At 53.9% G+C, this 14,745-nt stretch overlaps 1 protein-coding gene across 8 annotated transcripts in view; it reads right to left on the bottom strand.

Annotated features, from left to right (window-relative positions):
* Window positions 1-14,745, bottom strand: part of NTNG2 (netrin G2) — a 59,869-nt gene that overhangs the window by 24,211 nt on the left and 20,913 nt on the right. For all 8 annotated transcript variants that reach the window (XR_012634901.1, XM_074923374.1, XM_074923377.1 and 5 more), the window contains exon 3: window positions 11,467-12,110. Coding sequence is in view for 7 of the 8 variants with exons in the window: in XM_074923374.1 (XP_074779475.1) it covers window positions 11,467-12,110 (644 nt within the window). In the remaining variant the exon portion in view is untranslated. The remainder of the gene's footprint in view (window positions 1-11,466; window positions 12,111-14,745) is intronic.

Here is a 14,745-nt window from a genome sequence, read left to right on the forward strand (position 1 = left end):
GCTGGATAAGCTGACCTCATGTATGCTTTTTTTTTTCTCCCCCTCCCCTCTCTGTCCTTAATTCTAGCAAACCCCACTCAGAGGCTAAGCATAAGCTGGATGAACAGTCTCTCTCTGTGTCTTAAAACTCTGCCCTGTCTGTGGCCATGCAGAGGAGGGAATATTAAAAGGGAGGAAGGAAGGAAACGTGGTCCATGGAGCAGAGGCACACACTCAGCATGCTCCAGCTGAAGCTGTGTGTTAGTGAGAGCTGGAGATGCCCTGTCACGCCTGAAAGCACTAACAGCCTCTGAGCACCAGTGCTCCAGGAGCAAGCCATGAATTTGAGTGTCTGGGGGAAGGAAGTGGCTTTGGCTGGTACCTACACAGGAGAGATGCTGTGTTTCAACCGCTCTGTGTCCCCTCTGCCTCTGATGAGCAAGGATTTCGTCTGAGCCATCCCAGCCCTTTAGCAGAGGCGATGCTCAGCCCCGGGGTGCTGCGGAGCCAGACTGAATTATTCAGCGTCCACACATCACGGCCTCCTTCTCTCACTTCAAAATGAGCAGACGGGGGGGAAACAAGGCAAGATAGCAGGTTAAAGCAGGTCAAAGCCTCACTGCTGCCGCTCTGGGCCCAGCCTGAATCAGAACAACAGCTTCTGAGAGCTGCAGCTCTCCTCCCTCCTCCCTCTGGTGGGAGCAAGATGATGGGAGCCAACAACCTTAAAAAGCAGCTGAGGGGGAGTTTAAGAGCCCCAGGGGAGAGGGTACAACGAAGGCAGGGCTTGATATCCCTCTTATTTCCTCTGAAGTCTGCAATGATGTGGATGTAGCACTTGGCTCCTGTTCTTGACCCTGCTAGTCTCGCAGTGGGGACATCAGCCCTGGGCGACCACTACCTGGTCCCCCATGGTGGCCTGCGGCAACCTTGATCACCCCTCTGCTGCCTGTAACACATCCTTGCTCCTGGCATCCCCTGCTGAGGGCCAAGCAGCCATTTCGGGGTGCTTCTGCTGGCTTCAAGCTGCTGCTGTGCAGGAAGGTGAAACCTCCTCACCATTAATTTGGCTCCAGCTACAGAAGTTCCACCACACAGCGGGACGAAGTCTGTGCTACCGGGAGATGGAGGCACGGATGCGTGCAGGAGGCAGTCAGACATGCCTGCTCATACACACACACCCCACTCGCTGCTGAGGAGAGCCAGGAGCTGAGCACCAGCTCCCAGGACAGCCCCCAGCTGCCCCCCACCCCTGCAAAGGCACCTGCGCCCCCCTGCCCACGGGATGGGGACAGGGTGGGTGCTCATGGACATCCCGAAGCCACTGCGTGTAGGGGTGATGGGGCACTGCCCATCTTCCCAGAGAAGACCCTCACTACCTAACTGCTTTAAACAAGGGGAATTAAATAAAGAGAAAGCAGAGGTAGCTGATCACCCTGCCTGCCTGCACCCGAGTCACTTATATTTCTCACTGCTTGGTCCTTCGCCACTGTGCAAAAGTTTTGTTATCCAAAGGATCAATTTTACTGGGGAATTGCTTTCTGAATTTGACCTTTGAGGATCATCAATCTAAGCAGAGAACTGTAACCCCAGCAAGCTGACCCCGCAACACAGCACTTTTCAGCCCAATCAATCAGGCTGCATTATTTAATAGCAAACAGCTGAGTGCCTTCAGCCAGCCCTGACTGCCAACCCCATTTTGTGTGTGAAGGTTTCTGTATCCGGGCCTCCCTGCTGCTTGGGCTTGGCTTTAACCCCTTCTTCAGCCTGCTTCTTCTGAGCCTGCAGCCCAAGGACGTGATCTCACAAATGATTTGTGCACAACATCTTTCCCCAGCCAAGATCCAGCTGGTGGAGACTGGAGTAAATGGCATTAGCCCTGTCCCCTGGGTGGGAGCTGCTAGTCCTGCTTGCCTCCACTCATCTTCCTCGGGCGGCCAGCCATCGCAGGGAAGAGAGGATGAAGGGAAAGGTTAGGAGCTACTTAGCAATGAGGCTTAAATAGCAGCAGTGGGGCAGACCCCTGTGCTGTGTCCTGCAGAAGGCAGCGATGGCCCCGCTCCCGTCCCGGGGCTGCTCCTGCAAGGCGCTGGTTGCAGTATGGTCTCTTTGGCATCAGAGGCCATCTGAAGGGCTGGGAGCGTTTCTCCTCTCTAGCTCATGGGTCGAGGCTAGTGGTGACAGCGCTGTTTCTCAGTGAGTGTTCAGAGCACACGTAGGATGCAGCTGTGGTGGGGCACAGCCCGGGGGAGAGCAGCCCCAGCGTGAGCTACAACACCCACAGGCACCCTCCGTGGCCCAGGGACACCCAAGTCCTGTGCCAGGCTGGTACTAGGTGCACACAACTGCATTTTGCATTAAATAGAAACTGGTTTATACTGTTCCCATCAAAAGTGGCTGGAGCAATGTGTGGCCCAAGACATTACAGTTTGCATGACGGGGTATTTATGAGTTTATTTTAGTGCAGGTCACTGAGCTGCTGCCTTCCCTCAGAGTGGTGCAGTGTGCTCTGATGCTGCCAATGCCTCCACCAGGGAACATCACAGAGCTTGGAGCGCCAAGGAAAGTTTACAGGAAAGTGTCCTCTTTTTTCTTTTTTTTTTTTTTCCCCCACAGTCATAAAGAACAGTTTGCAGTCCCTGCATTTCTCCAGGTCAGCATCCTGGAGGTCACAGCAGTGAGTGGTTGGAGAGGCGTCTGGGGCCAAGCCCACATGCAAGGGAAAGAGATGCCCGTGCACAGGGGGTGAAGGCGGGGGTAAGTGCCTCAAACCTGCAGGAGCTGTGCTGGGAGTGGGAAAGCAGCCCCTGTCCCTGAGCTTTTATTAGTAATTACTTTTGAAATAATTTTTAAAAGCTACCCCAGCCCTTTGCTTTCCTTCCAAGGATTCTTATGTGTTTTACAACCTCTTTTTCCGTCCATACTCCCACTTTGCAGAGCAGGGCAGGAGGGCAGAGAAAGGCAAAGAGCATCTTTTCAACCCTATCCCTCCCCGTGGGGCTGAGGCAGCCATGGGGTGCTGGCAGCCCCCACTCAGGCCTGATGCCATGACCCCAGTGCTGTGCTGGGCAGGGCTGGAGAAACCCCTCACTGGGTGGAGACCCAAAGAGCTGCTCTGTCCCCATGCACCTCTCGCTCAGCTCCCACCGTGGCCCAATTTTGTCCTGCCCTGAGCTCCTTAAAAAATCCTGGGTGAGGATATGGGGCAACAGAAGTCCACTACGGTGGGCCACCACCTCCCTTCCAAGTGTCCTTCCAGTCCAGCCTGCGCTCTCATCTCCACCCCATGCTCTCCATGAGGCCCCAGGGATGCTGTGGAGACCTGGTCCCCTTCTGTTGGCTCCTGGGCCACTGGGCTCTGGCTTTCCCCCACCATCAGCTTGTCAGTGGTAGCCCCTGCTCCCTTTCTGCTTGCCCGAGCTGGCATTGGAGAGAGGTAGCACAGCAGAGAGCTGCTAATGACTGCCATCCAAAGGAAGGCTTATGATAGCTTTCCCCTGAATTGTTTGCTCTCACTGTAATTGATGAGCCTTTAATGAGTCTCATGGGACAATGTGTTTGAAGGGAGCTCTTTCCTCTCCCTCCCCAAGGAAAATGATGTTTCAACTGATCTCAGCTCTCGGGGAAACATGAATAACTCTTCTCCATCTCTCTATTGTCATCCCCAGCCGTTGCTCGCAGCACACCCCGGCAGCTGCCTGGCCATGACTTACCCACTTTCTACCTGCTCCTTTGCAACTGTTTTGGCAGCTCAGCAAAAGCAGAGCAAATCTTTTCGGCAAAGCATAACGGGTGCTGAGCTTGGATTGTTTCTGGCCCATCTGTGCGTGCAGAAGCAGGTAAAAATAACTTCTAATGGCCGGGCCACGGAAGAAGCACCGTCCCTTCGTGGAGAGCTGTTATATTAGGGTTTGCCTTGCTGGGAGATCGCTCCGCAGAGGTTTGCTGTTGCCAGTGACTGGAGCAGGGCTGAAAGGGCTGAAGAAGGTGACAGCAGCTCATTCATCCCAGGAGCAGGGCTGGGAGTGTAACTGAGCCTGCGGTCCAGGGGCTGAAGGGGGAGGAAAAGCCATTTTAACATATTGTTTCTTTCCGCTTGAAACAGAGAGAGAGAGGCTTTTGGGTTTTGCTGCTTTTTGCAGAGCCAAAAAACTGAAAAACAGCCCTGGGTTAGGTCAGAGGGACATGTTGTGAGTGGTTTGGTTTTTTTTCCTTGTGGGTTTTCATTTTGGTTGTGTGGTAGGGACAGATGAGTCCTTCTGGCAGGGAGGAACCCTCCTCTCTGCCCTTCGAAATGATTTGAGGTTTGGGTTACAAAGAGGAGACAATTTAAAAGATGCCAAAGTGAAGAGCACGCTAGCTGGCTGTTCCCATTCGAGAGGCTATTTATTTAAAATAAGTTGACACTCACCAGCTGTCAAGATCCTGCTGACTGGTGGAACATTATTTACATTCAAAGCTGCCTTAAAAAGCAAACACGAAACCAAACTTCCCCATTAGGGGGTCAGGCAACAGAAGGGAGGAAGGGTGAAGAGGACATCACACGGATACGTGAACATAAATATTTGCAGAGTAATGTGTATAAATGCTCTTGGTCTTTCTCCTGGAATGCAATAATGCCTGCAATTGAGTTCATTGGCCAAATTGAATTTGGGCTCCTGTAGAAGTCTCTTTATATTAAGTGCTTTAACATACATCACCTTCTCAGTCTATCGATGAAATTCTATTATCCGCTCAGGGCCGGACGCAACTCGGCAACAAAATCGGAGGGGAAATAAAAACCTTCGCAAACCAAAGGCAGGAGCAGGTAATAGGACCTTGGGCATCCGTCTCCGGCTATTGACAAAGTGTCACGAGCATCTGGGGGAAGGAGGAGCTCACCGGGTTTCTCGCTAACTCCCTCCCTCCCGCTCAGCAAGGTTCCCCTCCATCTTGCTGCAGTGGGAGTAAAAACCTTTACGAGACTCAAGGAAAGCCAAGCAAACAGTTGCTGTGCATTAACTTAATTTAACCATATGACCAAGACCAAAATTTTGCTTGAACTCAAGCTAATTCCAGCCTGGAGGAATGCCAGCAAAATTCAGCCATCCAGCTCTCGGGGGCTGCCCAGCACGGAGGCGAGGATGGGCCGAGGAATGCGGTGCACCACTGGCGCAGACTTGGCCGTCCTTGACACGAGGATGCTGTTACCTCCTGGGACCTGAAGTCTGTCTGCCAGGAGCTGCGGGGGAAGGAGCAGGGACAGGCAGAGGCCGTGCTTGCCCTGGTTTTCATGGTCTCCCCAAAGGTGCTGAGTGCGGGCGCAGGCTGGCCGTGTTCTGCAGGGGTGTTGGGCTGGTTGTTGGGCGATGTTTGGGTGAGGTCATGGCTCTATTGGGGGTGATGCTCTGGCATCACTGGGGCTGGGCAAGCTCAGCTGGGGAAGGCCACACTCTCGCAATCATTTACCCCAGGTCCCTGCCTGTCCTCCTTCTGCGAAGCAGCAGTGGAGCAGCTGGCAGGTCCCACCCTGCTTCTCAGGGAAAGATGCTCAAGGGGGCACCGGTCAATACACAGAATCTAAGAGCCTCAACAAGAGACTGTTCCACAGACCAAACCTTCTTCTTTTCTCCCTTCTAGAGGCAGCTTTGTCAGAGAAGTCAAGATGGCAAAGCTGTATGGCTGGAGGCTCTCCAACAGCTTCATCAACAGTCAGAAGGAGAAATGTCCAAGCCGGGTAAAGCAGGCTGGAGGCAGCCGGGACACACTATGCGGTGGCAGCCCTGGTTTGACCTGAGGTACAACCGGAGGGGAAGCATGCTGAGCTGCCATTATTGTGCTTGCCTGGAGGGCAGAAGTGGGAGGCAGCTACCAGGCTGAGCAGGAATTGCTTCATCTTTAACAGCAGTACAGCACTGAGCATCACTGCATCTTGAGAGTCACCGAGAAGGCAGAAAGAATATATCCCTTGCATATGGGTACCACTGACAATTAACCAGCTCAATTTACTGAAGGAGGTGCTTTGGGGAATGGCTTTGATCCTCCAGGTCTGGAGTGCCTGATTCTAGCTGTTGGCACCAGGATAATGGGCTGGGCAAATTTGTTCTGCTTTGCTAGTACAAACTCTCCACTCCAGTGGAGAGCAAAGCCTCCCAGAGAGCATCCACGCACAGCACCAAGAACTGCACAAGGGGAAGACAGGGATCAAAGCAGAGGAGCACAGAGGGCCTTTCCCTTCAATTCTTTTGTGTAGGCAAAAGAGAAGCCAAGGAAACTCTCAGAAAAGCCATTGGTGAAGAGAGGAAAGGACATGCTGTTAAAAACTGGAAACCTCATCTTGTTGGTGCCTCTTTAGCCTGAGCAAAGCCTGAGATGAGGCACTATTACACGGAGCTGCTCAGTGACGAGTAATGCTCCCTCCTCCTGCCTTCCCCCGGGGACTGCTCATCACTGGCAAGATGGACAGACAGATAGACAGAGCATGCACTGGGGCAGGGGAGGACGAAGGTGAGAAATCTTAATAATTAGCCTAAAATTGATTCACTTCTGCTCAATCTGATTTCTCCTAACTGGATCCACATGTCCTGGCCATGGCACATTAACTTCAATTATGGCTTATTAACGTCTCCGTGATGGAGCGTGCCCTGCTGAGCACTGCGGTGACTGACGTTATGAAGGGGAAAAAATTACTCCAAAGAGACACAGTGTGTAATGGGAAGAGAACCAGGGGCTTTCACCGCGCCGGCCGTCAGTCCTGGCAGCCAGGAAAAGCTCATTCACCCGTTCCTGAGGAGACGACCGAGCTCATTTCTGCACCGAGGAGAAAACTAAGCTGTGAATAGAGAGATCTGTGGGGAAAAGTCTTTCTGCTTCTCTTCCCCACCCTGCCTGGCACACACACAAGCACAAAGGCCAAGGGCTTGCTCGTGTCTATTCCTGTCTTGACTCCTCTGCATCTCCAGTTACTCCTCAGATCAATAGGGACAGGATGGAAGAAGAAAGAAAAAGAAAAGATACCGAGAAGAAAGAGAATAAAAATAAACTGTCAGCCATGAAGAGAGAAATGGACCTGGCTGAGGTTATGGGAGGCAGAGATCCAGACAGGGCGGGCAGAGGAGGCCCTGAAGCACCCAGGAAGGGTGCAGTGACCCTCAGGATGCATCAGATCCTCTGAAGGTCCTGGAAAACTCTTGAACCACCCTGGGCCATCTGGCCTACAAGAGAAGAGAAGGCAGCAAACTCCTTCCCCTTCTCCCCATGTTCTTTGCTCCGTCTCTTTCTGCTGTTGCCAAAAGCTCTGGGAGATTGAGGTGAGGGGTTTTCCTTGGTGGGAAGCAGAAGGGTGAAGGATGGGCTGCACTTGGATGGAGGCCCAGGAGCACGTGGGCTGTGGGGATCAGAGAAATCTCTCTGAATCCACCAGCTAAGGCTGCAGCATGAGAAACCACCCGGGCTCATGATCTGCTCGGAGGGCAAAGCATTTTGCTGTTCCCTTGAGTGTGAACATCAACTGGAGACAAGCTGCAATGTGTCTCAGCGCCCCGTGGACACTGCCAGCTGCCTGCCAGAATCCTGGCACCGTACAGGGGCACAGGCAATGCCACGCACTCTGATGGCACACGCCGCTCCTCAGTGCCACACGCCGCTGCCGCCAGGCACCGCTCCTCCAGCCTCCTGGGGCTGCTCACGTCTCTGCTCTCCAGCTGGAATCTTCTGGCTGCTTTTTGCCTTTGAGCCCTCATATCTTCATAATTATCTTCCCTCTCATTTCCCTGAGCTCTGTAGTGGATCTCTAACACCCCTCCCCATTTTATCTAGGCACTTTCCTCCTGTTCCTGAAACATGGTTGTTCCCACGTCCTGGAAGAGGCAGCATGTATCTGTCCCCAGCCCTGCCTCCCCCCTTCCCCGCACAACGCTCCTGTCAGGCTCACATTGATTTCTCCTCTCTTCCTCTCAATAACCCACCTCTTGTTGAGCCATACACAAGATTTAATTTGGTTTTAGTCCTTGCGCTGTAACTGGCTTTGCTTACTGCGGGAATTAGATTGCTTTCCAGCGAAAAAACCTGCTTGCTGGGGCCAGAATAATCACAGGAGCAGAGTTAATTCACATGAAGCTTTTCCACCTTATACACCAGTTATCCACAGCTCCTCAGCCTGTCATCCTTCCCTGCCCTGTGCCCATCGGAGCTGGGAAGAGTCAGCCCAGGACGGGCATCACCTTCCCTGCCCAGGATGAGTGTCCCCCTCTCCCGGGACTGGCCCAGCAAGTGGGGACAGCCGGCAAGAACTGAAGCACTGCAAAGCTGGGCTCTTGCTCTAGCTTAGGACTTGGAGTTTGGGCTGGAAAAAGCAGTTTTCAGAGTTTCCTTTGTCCCCGGCCAAGAAAAAGCCCTCTCCTCCCAGAGGCTCTGCTACATCTGAGGAGATGCTGTCAGGCAGCTCATGGTGAGAAGAGCCAAGAGGGAAGCAGAGGCAAGCAGGACCCGTGGCTCAGCAGGAAGCCGTGGGCAGCCGTCCACACAGACACACGTCCACGCAGACACACGTTCTCACAGACACACGTCCACACAGGCAGCCATCCACACAGACACACATCCTCACAGACATACATCCACGCAGACACACATCCACACAAACACACATCCACACAGACACACATCCTCACAGACATACATCCACGCAGGCAGCTGTCCTCACATACATCCACGCAGACACACGTCCACGCAGGCAGCCATCCACACAGACACACATCCACACAGACACACGTCCACGCAGACACACATCCTCGCAGACACACATCCACACAGACACACATCCACGCAGACACACGTCCACACAGACACACATCCACGCAGGCAGCCATCCACACAGACATACATCCACACAGACATACATCCTCACAGACACACATCCTCACAGACACACATCCACGCAGGTAGCTGTCCTCACAGACACACATCATCGCAGGCAGTCATCCTCACAGACACACATCCACACAGACACACATCCTCACAGACACATGTCCACACAGACACACATCCACACAGACACACATCCATGCAGGCAGCTGTCCTCACAGACACACATCATTGCAGGCAGTCATCCTCACAGACACACATCCACACAGACACACATCCTCACAGACACATGTCCACACAGACACACATCCACGCAGGCAGCTGTCCTCACAGACACACCTCTTCACAGACACACATCCACGCAGACACACATCCACGCAGGCAGCCATCCTTGCAGGCAGCATGTCAGCTCCAGGGGCAGGCTGCCAGGAATTAGCCAACAAACCCCAGCCCATCTCATTCTGGCCCCAGCAAAAAAGCAGCGTTGTAGCTTCCACTGGACATTTGCAGCCTGACAGAGACACAGACACACACACCCGCCCCCAGCACTGTCTTCAGGGTGCAGGCAGCTGTGGAATCTCAGATGTCTCATAGAAGTTGTGTCTCCCCCTCCCTGGGGTGTTTAAAAGGGTTTCCCTCCACTGTCCTAGTTGCCTCTTTTCACAAAGTTTGCAGGGATTTTATCTCTTGAAACAATCTCTGCTACTATCAGATGGTATTAAATTTGGCCACTGAGTTTGAAAGCTGGTGGGGGACTGGGTGTGGGGGGAGGAAGGTGGCTGACAGCCAGCAAGGCACTGGTTTGTGGAAAACCCCACCAGCTGAAGTCAAAACTACTGACACTACATAACCTGCCTGAGGCAGGGAGAAAAGGTAAAGGGCTCTGAGGAAGAAGGCATTCACGGGACACCAGGAGTACTTTAACATGTACCTTAAAGCATCGAATATCCTGAAGCTGCTGTAGGTGCAGTAACGAATCCTGGGTTATCTGCACAGCTATCTCCATGCTTGGAAGCCAAGGGTCATTGCACAAGCATTGACATCAAACACTGACAGCAAACATTTAATCCTAATTTACCACTTTCTGAGCTGAAAACTCAGCATCCCTGTTACGGAGTCTAACCAGTCTGGATAACTTGATACACCAGCTCCAACCCTTCCTGCCAGCTATCCTGGTCAGCGTGGGCCTTGGCTGGGAATTGATCCCTGGGGCTTTGCCACTGCTGCCAGTAACATCAAGCATCCCTGCGGGCAGTTTGGCAGCCCTGGGGAGTGAGGCTGCGGCAGATGGAGCCGGGGCAGAGCTGGCTGTGGTTGGGGTGGAGGAGAAGGCAACACGCTGGCTTCTTCTCTCACCTTCGCCTGCTTTCCCTCCCTTCCACACTCTTTATTTTGCTATTTTGCCCCATCCTGAGCTGTCTGAGGCCTGTGGATATTTAGTACACCTGGCAATACCTCTTACAGGCAGGTGTAAAACGTCTCTCTGCACATATTTATACAGAAGCACATTGCACCGATACCTGAGCGCCTGCAGACGCGCGCAGAGGTGCTCTCCCGCAGCTCTGCCCGTGTGCCTGAGCTCCCACGGGCTCCTCCCCACCCAGTCCCACCAGCCAGCACCCCGACACTTCACCAGCCCAGCCGAGAGCCACGGCTGCTCATCCCAGACAGGCGACCACACCGTGAGAGAGATCTAGCCCCTCTGCCTGCTGCTGCCCTCACTGCTGTCTCCTGCCTGCCCCTGTGGGAGAAAAGGGCTCTCCCATCCCTCGCTGCAGCTTCCTTCCCCTTGGAGCCGGTTCAAAGCCAGCCTCGGTGGCACCTGCAAAACATTTTTGCTTGCAAGTCTCAGAATCAAACGGTTTGGAACTGATACAAACAGCTCCTCTGTCGCTGTGGTGATTCTTGTTAGCACGGGGTGGGTGATGGGGAGATTTTTTCCCCTCTCGTCTGTAAGTCTCACACAAGCTGAATCCACAAGCTGGATGGGAAATTAGCCATCTCGGCATTTTTCCACCTTACTTTGCTTTTTCGGTTGATGTCATAATGTAACATATGGCATCGTACAGAGAAATGAAAAACAAAAACCAGGAGAAACAAACCCCCTCCTGCCTTCCCCTGCCCCAGATCTGTTGGGGGGGTTTACCCTCACTCCAAACTTCGTCTGCTGGAGCCAAAGCTGCTCCAGAGGCGCAGGACTGACTTGGGATGACCCATCCTGCTTGTACTGGCAGTGAGCTGGAGTTCAGCGGGGCGAGCCTCATTCTTCAACCCCCCAGATCCACCAGCATTGCCCCTGAGATTTTTGGGCAGAGCCTGGCTATGTTTGCACAGCGGGAGCAGGGTATCTGCGAGGAAACTCAGAGCCCGACTGTCCATCCAAGCCATGTCCCAGCTCCCCTGCACCGGCTCGGGGAGCACAGAGCCCTTCTCTCAGACACAGCCTTGGAGGTGCCCCAGCTGTTCCCTGCAAGGACACATCTGTTTTATCACCGATGCTGCCCTGCCTGGGGAGAAAGGGTATTAGAGGGAGAAACACTGATAATCTTATCGGTTGACAGAAACGCTGATGGCTTAATTTTCTAGCAGTAACCCTCTTCTCATCCCTCCGAGAAGAGATGCCCAAAGAAATACAGCAGCCGTTACCTGCCAGTGACTTCAATGTTGGAGACAGCATAGAAGTACTTGTACAAGTTCTCCCTCTGCACGTAGGTGCCCCCCAGGGCCGGTCTCAGCAGCCTCATCCGCAGGTCGGTCACAGTAAAGAAGTCTTTGAGCCCTTTGGCGCTCTCCAGACGGGTGTACAAGTTGTCCATGTTCTTGAGGTCAGGGCCAGCAAAGATGGCAAAGCGGTCCCTCACCTCGAACCGGACGGTCTTCTCCTTTTTGGAGCCCGCCCAGCGGGAATACTCCTCCGTGCAGAGGACCCTGTTGGCACTGGTGGTGGAGAGGTCCCGGACCCTCCGTGCTGGCATGCTGAAGGCCTCCATGCAGTCATCTGCGTAATATTGGTACGGGTGCCAAGTCCTCCCGTTGTCCAGCGACTTCTCCAGCATCATGATGGTGGGTCGGCCATACTCAAAGGTTATCACGATGTCATCTGTCAGCTCGATGCTTTTGTTCCAGGACAGCGTGATGTTGGCCAACAGCGGCTCCGGGTACCGGCGCCATGTCACGCTCTGCCAGTACGTGGCCAGCCCTTCATCCTCACTGTCGAACATGAGTTTTGGTGGGTGGGCCAGGTCCGGGTTGGAGGCATCACACTCATCGCTGCACAGGTACGGGTTCTCCTGGAACAACAACAACGGTCACGAGAGAAGAAGGCAACGCCTGGGCATCGCGTGGGCATCATGTGGGCATCATGGGCACACAGCCGAGCTCGCACCACTACTGGACCCTGGTTTTAGCTGCTTGTGTCAAACGTTAACTGCTGGGCTGAACTGGAGTATGCTGGGGGTCTGGCTCTGGATGATGCTGTTTCTGAGTGTAAATTTAAGACAGAAATGCGTGGTTTTGCCTTTGCTATAAGAATGGCTGAGCTGTTTCCTTTGAAAGGCCTTTCCCCAAAGGGAAATCAATTTGGCACGAGGACAACGTTCATAGAAAGCGCTTTCCCTGAGACAGTCTCTGAGAAACTTTGCTTAAGCTTGGCCAAATTACAAGCCTCCAGAAAACTGCATTCACCCCTGCTCCCTTGCAAGAATGGAATGGCTAAAATCCCCAAAGCACATCCGTGCCTCTCGTGGCTCCTGGTGCCGAATGGGCAGGGGACACACCGTCCCCCCAGTGCCTCTGAGCATGGCTAGAGAAGGGAAACCCAATCTCCCCAGCTCTGAGCTGGGACAGGACTGGGCAGTAGCAGAGAGAGCAGAGATTTGGGCTCCCCGTGTCTCCGTTGTCCCCAGGACAGCATCCTGACCTCGGAGACCTGCAGAGCGGGTGTGCTCAGGATGCACCCGCTCAGCCTGACGTGGTGACCATTGCTGGTCGCTCAGTTCAACGTACCCAAACTAACCGGAGGCTGAGCTCACAGGAGATTGGGAAGGGAAGGGGGCAGGTGCCTCTGTGCCCACCCACCAGCGCCCAGAAGGGACCTGGCATCCCCGCAGCCTGAACACCATCCCCAGCCACTTGCTGCTTCTCTGGGCACCCTTAGCCTGTGGCAAATAGAAGGGAACATCAGTTAATGTCTGTCTTTGCAGAAACCGAGTTACGTAGCTGTGCCTGGCAGCCCTGCTGCCCATGGGGACAGGCTCTTCCCAAGCCATGCTGCCTTCCCCAGCTGCACGCAGGAGATGCAACGGTCCTCACCCAGCCACAGGGACCACGGTGGGAAGGATGGCTCATCCCATCCAGGCGACAATGTCTGCTGCTACTACTGCTACATCTCTCATTGCCTGCAGGCCTGGGCAATGGGAGAAAAGGTTCAGCCATCCCATTCTGCACACAAGTGACAGTGCACGGCCAAGCTCGCATGTTTTGCAGGGACACACACACGCATCCACATGTGCTGAACTGCACTAAGGACACATCATCAAGGTCACACACCAAATGTTGAAGTTTTGGAGGCGGGCATCAGGGTTAGCTGTGCCAATGGGTTTATTGCTCATCCACACGTGTGTTAAAGCCATCATTCCTTGCCCTGCAGCCCCTGCTTCCAGGAGCGTGTGGGTCAGACCTGCCTCGGGGATGATGTGGGGCTGTGCTACAGTGGGTACCACCTGCAAAAAAACCTCTGCATCGCAATACAAGTCTTTTTTGCATATGTATCATCTCTTTGTTGTCACTTTACCTCCTTCTCGGACTCAAAATCCAGAGGATTGGAGAGGGAGAGGGATTGGTACGACAGCTGTGGTGGGACCCTCGTCAGGGGGGCAGAGCCACCTGGCAGAGGAGGAGGTGATAAAGCAGCTGGAGCTGCTCAGAGCTGATGGCTGGAGGCGAGGAGCCTGCTGGGGTGTGAGGTCTGACCCTCCCGAGCACAGCGGACTTGTAAGGTAAGACAGTTTGGGTTTTGTGGTTTGGTTTGTGAATGCTTTGTGCGTGGTCGGGAGCCTGTGGAAAGGTGCTGCGTGGAGGGAGCAGCGTACTCCTGCTTGGGCTGTGTGGGATGCCGGGGGGGGCTGGTCTCTGGCTCGCAGGGACCTGATGCTGGTACCTGGGGGCTCAGACAAAGGAGGTGCAGGGCTGGGGTCTGCGCAGGGTGGTTGTGTCCCAGGGCTGGGAGAGCCCTGCTGCAAGTGTGGGAACAGGCGGCTTCTGCGCCCACAGCACTGGAGACTGATCCTGCACCACGGGCTTGCTTTGACCTGGGAAACTATTGGGAGTCTAAGTGCTTGTGACGTGCTTTTAGGGTGCCCCATGTACACCCCAGACAAAACAGGGCAGGGGATCTGGCTTGTACAAATGGGTGCTCTCGGGTGCAAAGTGGGGCTGTGGGGCTGCACTTTGAATATGGAAACTACTGGGTAACGTGAGGTGCTCTGGAAAATCTGGGCTTTGCCATCTCCAGCTGGGCAACCAAAAGTCTTGGGAACTACTTAGAGCTTCTCCACTCCATGTCTGTAAAACGTTTCTCTGGTGCCTCCCCACAGCTCAGAGACACTCACTGAATGTGAGCAACTATTGGCACAGCGAGTTGAGCCCATAGGGCTGAGTAGCCTAGAAAAGCTCAGGAGGACATAAATAATTCTGTCCTGTGAGTAGTGTGTGAGTAGCACGCTGTAAATGAGGCAGAAGACTGCTCCACCAGCAGCGGGGATAAAACAAAACAGCGAGCAGCTGATCTGTACGTGAGCACCAGGCTCTTTTGCAGGGGATGCAGCAGCAGCCTTGGGGAGAAAAGGGGACTCCTGTAAATAAAGCATGTGTTGTCGTGCGTGTGTGCACGAGGCTGCCATGGACAGCAGCAGAAGCCAGTTGATA

The sequence above is a fragment of the Athene noctua genome, chromosome 20 (genome assembly GCF_965140245.1).
Source record: "Athene noctua chromosome 20, bAthNoc1.hap1.1, whole genome shotgun sequence".
Lineage (NCBI taxonomy): Eukaryota > Metazoa > Chordata > Aves > Strigiformes > Strigidae > Athene > Athene noctua.